At 42.2% G+C, this 8250-nt stretch overlaps 1 protein-coding gene across 7 annotated transcripts in view; it reads left to right on the top strand.

The window, feature by feature from the left end:
* The window catches only part of rnf220a (ring finger protein 220a), a 164955-nt gene extending 160113 nt beyond the window's left edge, over positions 1-4842 (top strand). For all 7 annotated transcript variants that reach the window (XM_051396598.1, XM_051396589.1, XM_051396580.1 and 4 more), the window contains one exon: positions 3055-4842. In XM_051396598.1, coding sequence (XP_051252558.1) covers positions 3055-3126 — 72 coding nt within the window. In that variant the 3' untranslated portion in view covers positions 3127-4842. The remainder of the gene's footprint in view (positions 1-3054) is intronic.
* The last annotated feature ends 3408 nt before the right edge of the window (positions 4843-8250 follow it).

The following is an 8250-nucleotide window of genomic DNA, read 5'->3' on the forward strand; positions in this document are numbered from 1 at the left end:
ATGAATGACTTCAATAATTTCCCTCCTTTCTGCTTGGCACCACCAGCAAGTAAACATTTGAACTTGTCAGTTCATTTCATGATGTGACAGGATACCCCCCACATAAAGGACGAATACCCATCAGCTACAACAGTATTATGACTTTAATGCCAGCATATCATAATAATATGCAAACTGTAAGCATGTTGACATGTTTGTTCGTTTTTGTATGGTACCCTGCTGAATTTTTGACCACTAGTAGTGCTATAGTGGTAGTAATGCCCAAAGAGTGTAGCAGTGCACCAACAAAGTAAGTGAAGAAGACTGCAAGCGAGTAAACATGGATGTAAACAATGTGGGGTTGAACAAAGTCTAACAATGTAGAGCTGAGACAGCAAATGACTTTAATATTTTGTGTTTTTAAGCAAATAAGACTAAAGAGGCACATGGCTCTAAGGCTTCCTTTATTCATGATTAATTGGGTATTTAGATGTGCTCATGATTGTGTGGAACATGCATCCAACCTAAGATCATTACTGATTCATGAAGAACTTCATGTGGGTGCAGTTTTTTTTTTTTTAAATTGAACCAGATTGTGCATTTACAAAGTGTCGCCACTCCAGACAAAGACAGGATATGAGAGACAAAAAATACAGTTAATCCAACAAAATATAATTTAAAAAAGGTATTTGAAAGAAGAAAAACAAGAATGACAAAAACGGCACATCCCAAACCGTGAAAAGTCACCTGGACGAAGTTCAGTATTACATTTTTTTTTAAAATTTCATTCAGTTTTTAAGAGAGACCATGAGAAAGCACTCTTGAATGAGGCCCATTGTTTCCATCTGCCATGTACCTGTGTACTTAGAGTGTGTGTGTGTGGGTGGGTGTGTGTGTGTGTGTGCTGCTGTCACTGGTCGTATGGGGCATTAAACTCATAGCCTGGAGACAGCTATAAAAACAGGAGGGCCAAGCTGATCAAAGTAAATGCCTGGGAATCTAGTTAACGTCAGCCCAACCCCTTACCGCTTTAATGAGCAAGGCAGCTGGAGCGCAGCGTGACGGGCACACACCCACACACACTTACCGCTCACACTAAACAGAGTACACAGCTTCGACAGGCGTGCAAACAAACAGGAGGACGGCTCCTTACACACACAGTGTATGAATGAAAAACACTGCAATCACTTGTACCAACATCGTTTGAACCTAGAATGTGTCCATAGCACAGAGTAGCAAAGAAGTGGCATTGAATATTTGGTCACATACATACACAAATTGCGAATCTTAGTATTTTTGTTAGATGCTTTTGTACATTCACTTGTGTTTAGACAAGATATAAGATTTTAAAATGACGTTTTAGTCTTGCTTTATTGGCACCAAGTATCATTAACTCCCAACCGATAACCAGAGCTATTGTAGAAACTTGTGCATGAATTTTAAAACCATCCCCGACTTCTCTATTTTATATCACATCCACCCTCTTCCTTCTCCCTTTCTTCGCCTCCACACTTATCCTCCTCCATTATTCTCTCTTGAGACACGGAGAGACTGTTTTGAGTACTCTGGAGCCACAAATCCTCTTTGCAGGAGGGTGTGAGATATGTCAGATTCTTGCACCGCCTTAGTCCTCTTGAGAGTGATGTGTGTGTGTGTGTGTGTGTGTGTGTGTGTGTGTGTGTGTGTGTGTGTTAGCCCTACAGACTACCTGAGTCCATACACCCACTCCAAAGACTTTATTCAGTGACTTACAGGAAAAGAAGCCTATAAATCTGAGGGGTCAGATGAGGCTGTACATTTGTACAGGATTTGGAAGGTGCAGATACTCCAGTTATGAGATCTCTGCATTCTGTTGTACCTGTGTTAGATGTCACACACAGTGTTTTACACACCTTCTACACACACCAAAGAGATACTTTTATGATGGATGATGGTCAGTTTTGTAGTCCAAATATGTCTAACATGTCACTTTTCAAGGGGCGTATGTTATGTGGAATGACATTAAATCATAATAAGGGATGTAAAAAGTAATGGAAGCTGTTTTATAGTAATTATTAGCAAGACTTGTACCATTGCTGAAAGCATCCAGAACATGAAAATAGCAATTGCTGCAGCTTCCTCTCCTAGTTAACTCCAGATGTACCACCATGCTTAATTTATTTACATCATTTATTGTGACATTTATATTTATTCATACATCTGTGACCAATGCACAAACAGTACAGTGAGAACTGTTGGCGGGAATGTGCCTGCAGCCAGCGGTTACCACCCAACACAAGAAAGGTGGAAGACAGCGGTAGAGACCACCCAGTCCGAATGTTGTTACGCTGTCAGCCCTGTGTTGCATATTATCACCTGCTGCTTTACTGCAGATGGCACACTATCAAAGCAGTGCAGAGAGGGAGGAAGAGCGCTGAAGGGAGGACTGTGTGAGGCGGGTTTACTTTCACACAAATTTTCGTTCCATGATGAATTTTAACACTTGTAAACTGTCAAAAGACACATGCAGCCCATGTACAGAGCAGTTGTACTGCAGAGAAAGTGAGTGATCTTGGTTCAGTGTGTCTTGTTCTAAATGTGGTCTGCATCGAGGTGAAGTTAGTTTCAAATTTGATATTGATCGGCTGGGTTCAGCTGATGCCGGTGCAGCGGGTCTGTTTGCATCAGTGATTCGGATCAGAGAGTTATATTGAAGCAGAAAGCAAACTGTCTGGAACCAACAAATGTCTTGTAGTTTGGTGACCTAAATATCACCTTAATATTACCTTAAATTTCTAAAGTTTTTCTGCTGGACACAAGATGTCTTCTACTTCACTGTAAAGCCCATTCTCAGTGGATGTGCACTGGTGGCTTCAAGTTTCTGTCACAAATCATGTTCACAGCCCCTTTAAAAATCTAATTTTAATTTTTAAAACATCCTTCTAGTGTCAAACTCTGCACAGACATCATTCTGCACAGTGAAGCTCAAACACCCAACTGTAGGAAGAAGAAGAAAAATAGATTTTTGAGTGGAGGGGGGTCATAAACTCAGTTTCTAAACAACAAAGCTAACCATTGTCTCTCCATCTATCACAGGGGAACAAGAAGCTGTGCCCGCAGTGCAACACCATCACCTCACCCGGAGACCTGAGGCGTGTCTACTTGTAAAGAGCACACACACCCCCTCCCGCCCCGCCTTTTCGTCCTTTCCAATCCATTCCTCCTCTCGTCTTGGATCTCATCACCCTCTCTGTCGATCGTCATTTGTTTTCCCTCTCTCGTGGCCTGGGTCTGCAGCTCCAGACCCTCCAAGAGCATACAGAGACAAGACGGCTGTCTTTTGAGACTCCACTGGCTCTTTCGGGAGGTTCAAACTGGATGCAACTGAAAGACTGAGCGGCACTGACTGACTCTCTGGCCCGCCGCCTGGCCACCCATTAAAAAAACAAAACATGGAGACCTGCGATCCTGCTGGTCAACAGGCTTGTTTCCTCTGCCTCAGTGACGCAACGCCCTGTACATGTAACATAAGGGTGTCCACTGAAGGACTTGTAGTCAGTGGAGACCCCCCCGACACCCAGCTACGCCCTGCTGAGACCTGGTAGCTTCATGCAGCTGGAGCTGAAAGGAACTTCTTAATACAGAATATAAAGACTTCTTTTTTTCCCCTCTAGCTCTTCTTTGACATTTGGGTGGTGCTGGACAAGGGGCTCTACCCTGAAGACTCAACAGAAAGCTTCTTTTTGTTCCCAGAGAGAAAACTCTTATCGACATGCCCCTGTTGCTTATGAGAATTGAAAAAAAAGGGGCCTGTCCACTAAAACTGAGCTTTCAACCAAACTGAGAATAACCTCACAACCTTGAAAAGGAGTTTGACACTCCTCCTCCTCCTCCTCCACCACCTCTTCTTCTCGCGAGCCCTTCCCTCCCCTTCTTCCCTCTTTCGTGGTGTTCTAGTGAAGTAAACCAAAAGTTTCCCCCCCTCCAAGATGCAGTGCAAGCACATGTAATATAGTTCTATGTATGTTTACAATGTTGGGTGTAAATGACATAGAGTACACACACACACACAAACACACACACACGCACATACACACAGATGCAAACACATGCACACACGGTACCATCAGCAGACACACACAGAAGTATATAATATCAAAGTCCTGTTTTTAGTTGGAAGGGTTTGGGAATGATGTTTGGGGAAAAAAATGGCTGGAATAAAAGAAGCCTTCTGTATTTTTAAAAAAAGATCATTTGAAGATCCGTTGAAGTTTTATTTCACTGTACAGGAATAAAAAATTTAAGTAATAATAAACTACTCAAGACTAGATGGTCAAGATTTAGGTGGTGTAAGTTTTCTGCAGAGTACCCTGAAAATTTTTTTTTTTTAGTTTTAACGAATGGTGAGATTCCTATAATGCAAACAAGCAGAAAGATGGATCTGCTCTTAAGTTGCAACACTGTCCAACTGAGCCTCTTCTTTTAACCTCCATTTCTGCTTCCTCTCATTCGGAGTAACATCACGCTCAAATCATAGTCTAGAAACATTGTTTTACCCCTACATGTCTCAAAAGAAAGCTTTTTCCATTGTTCCATCATATTGCTATGCTGCAAAACAAGGTCCCAAAATGGCAACCCCGAAGGGCAGGTTCTTTCTAGCTATAACGGATGAAGCAAAGTCTCTGGAAAGGAAGGATGGCCATGGCTGAACTGGCAACCTCCAGAACCCGCAGCATTTCCCCCCCTCTCCCTTTACGGCAGCAGCAGCAGCAGCAACCAAGGTGGTGGTGTGCTTTGTGTTTGTAAAACTATGTATTCTGTGATGTCTGTATTGTTGTAAGAAATGCTGAAAAAAAAAGAAAAAATAAAACTTCTCAAATACCATGAGTGGTCTTGTTCGCACAACCTGGGTGGTACAAGAAGACGGCGGAGAAAAATGTTCCTGTGTTTACTGTGAAAAGACTTTGTGTGTCATCTCAGTGTCAGCAGTGTTCGCTCTCTCAAAGGACTTCCACTGTGATATAATGTACAAGGCCCACAGTTTAAACACAACTTTTCTTTTCAGAGATTATTTAATGGGGTCTGGGATCCTTTTTAACAAGGCAGTTAATTCTCTATTAGAGAAAGCATGAGTGGATCAACTCTGATTAACAAGTTCATATCTACTGATGAGCTTTTTTCTATTTACAGCTATTACAAGAAAACGTCACATTACATGGAAAAGATGTAACTACCAGAAACAAAATCAGTGTAATTTTGTGGTTGTAATTATAGTCAAAATATTTTGGGGAAATGAATAATAAAAAAAATAACAGGTGTGACTGGGAACAACATGAATTGGTTATCATCCTAGTACCTTTCGGTTTGCCAGAACATTCGCAGGCTCTCCAGGCTGGAGACCCGGGCTGGAGACCAGGGTTGGAGTACGAAGCGGGGAAGTGCCTGGGGTCCCAGGCCCCTCCAAACCCCAGGATCACTGCCCACCACTTGGCTTTGGCAGTGGTGGAAGAAGTACTCTGACCTTTTACTTAAGGGCAGAGAGAGGGGATGACACACAGCAAAGGGCCACAGGTCAGATTCAAAGCCTAGGCTGCTGCAGCAAGGGTGAGCTATCCGGGCGCCCCACAAGTACCAAAGTATTAACATTAAAATACACTGCCCAACATAAGAGCACTCATGTACATTGGCCCATTTCAGAATGATGTTTTGGTGGAGCAATTTGCAGATCTCCATTAAGGTGAGTCCTGCACTATTACCAGAGGGGCCTGTGTTAGAATCTAGATGAAATTACGTATAATTAAACATTAACAACGCACTCTCTCACACACACTCTCTCACTCTCAAACACAAACACACACCTTAATGAGCAGTGATGGAGAAACTGTTTGTAGAAAACACCTTTTGTTCTGAAGCGTCTTTGCTTTTATCACCATTGGATTTAAAGTATCTTTGCTTTGAAAATTCTTATCTATATCATGTTCTATTTACAAATAAAGATGATGAATGTGTGTATTGTGTTACTGAGGAGAGAATTCTTGGAAATATGGCATAGGTTGGTGTATGGCGGGGGATGGACCTCAAAGGTTTTTTTTTTGCTCATTTATTCAACAGTTTTTGGGGTGAGCCGGTCTCTTTTCTTGCTGACAATCTCTTCACATTTGCGGTTATAAAGTGTTAAAGGCGCTCAAATTCAAAACTGTCTCAACCTGTCACCTGCCAGAATCGAGACGAGGCAGTGCCAGTGAATCGCCTGATTGGACCGCAAACCAGTCAGGTGATTCATTCAGGCAATGAAGCAGATGCTGCTTCAGACGGCCTATGTCATGTGATTTTTTTCGCACCAAAGCAAGCTTTGAAGCAGTGGTTCTACGGAATTGTAGTTCAGGGTTTGAAGTACGTATTGAAGCTTCAGTGTCGCACTGCCATCACTGGTGACAGCATACATACACATTGCACAGAGGATGGGAGGGCGGAGGTCAATAGCTGCTCAAATGCATATTTTAACAGGTTAATCGGTCCATACTCGAAACATACAGTTTTGGCCCTAAACCTCTTAACATATAAAACGATGACACCAAAATAATAGTGCATTAAATAAAAGACACAATACTGCATCAGTTTTAAAGTAATAGGATTCTAAAAGGTGATTTGTTGAGTGTATAACTCTATCCAGATAGGGTGCTTCTGGATATTTGTTCTCTTCTGCTTTCCATAAGGTGGAATAACCACACATATATGTGTTAGATCATTGTCAGAATGAGTCATTAAGACAAGTGTTGTCAGATGCTAATAAAGTTTTATCGCAAGGGAGGAAACCACAGCGGGAGGTGAGTTGTGTTTAAACTGTTTAGCAATCAGTTTTGGATGGAAAGGCAGCATGCTGGTTACACTGACCCCAAAACACATCCCATTGCTGCAGTCAGTGTTACTTGTTCCTCAATTTTGACCGTTTGAGTCCAGTGATTTAATTTTGGACTTCCTCAAGAGAAGTTAGTTAAGTTAGAACTTTTATTCCCACTAGTTTAAGCTCCAAAAACACCATGTCCCCTTAATTTAACTCAAGTATCTTTTATCAGACTTCCCCTTCCTGGTAAAGGATCTTACGCATCTTTCAAACCCTATGCCTCTGTTTGCAATGTACGCTTTCCTAAACCAAACTGACATAACCCTGATGATCATGAGTGTGTTCACTCCCCCTGACAAGTTAATTTACAGCAAATATGGAGCTAGCAGTATTCCAGCATAGGACTATTGCTTAGTTTCTGGGATCAAGATCAAGATGGCTGATGGAACATATGGGAATTCAATTGAGGCTCACAGCTCATTTTTGCCATGGGGTCCCTTGATGAGTCAATCCAGCTCTGCCTGTATTGGATAGAATTCTATAAAAACCATAGACTGGCTGGGAACAGGTACAAGAGAACCAAATAAAACCTGACACATAACTACATTTTTCATTGTATCACACTGTGTCACCAGTCATTTAGGAGTAATATGAGCACTGCTGTAAGCCAATGTAGGGTTAGTGAGTTATTAAGTTTGTAGCGATAAAGGCTGCTCCCATTTCTCTGGATATGGAACGGATCCAGAAGACAGCATTGCCATCTAGAGGGCTTCAACACACAGTCACATAATCCCACCGGTTATCAGGCAGCGATCAGTCGATCCCCAGATGGTGTCAGCATGCTCGGGGGAGCAGATGTGTGTGAGTGCCTGCACTTTCTTGTTAAACAGCGTTATAGAAACCAACCCTGCCAAACATCAGAGCTCATTTAGCAGCCACCAGTAACATTCATTGGCAAGAATTACAACAATATGATCTCTCACACCACTATTTGGTGCTCAGATCTGTGTCCAAGCCTTAAACAAGAGCAGTATTTGCAGTTTCTTACCCAGACCAAGGTGAGGCCTTATTAGAGCCAGCCCTGCCCAGTAAGCGCTCCTGTAAGTGCTGTCAGATGCTAATAAAGTTGCAGTGGAAGCAGTGAACCACAGCAGGAGATGAGCTTTTTGGAATATTCTGGAGTTGTGTTGAGTGTCTGGACAACATTACTGCAATACTGTGTGAGTGTGTATCAGCATACAGTATCTCAGTCATTTGGACAGTGATACTTTGTCATCTGTTCATGGTTGTGTCTGCATGTTGGCCACGTTCCCAAGCAAACAAGTGCTGAAATACTGCTTTCATTAGACTGTGTAAGATGGTATTTAGCTTAACATGTTGTTCACTGGTAGCTGCTGGCTACCATGTTGTTGTGCTTGTGGTGTATTAGCTGAAGGGTATGCTTTGTT

The sequence above is a fragment of the Dicentrarchus labrax genome, unplaced genomic scaffold (genome assembly GCF_905237075.1).
Source record: "Dicentrarchus labrax unplaced genomic scaffold, dlabrax2021, whole genome shotgun sequence".
Classification (NCBI taxonomy): Eukaryota; Metazoa; Chordata; class Actinopteri; family Moronidae; genus Dicentrarchus; species Dicentrarchus labrax.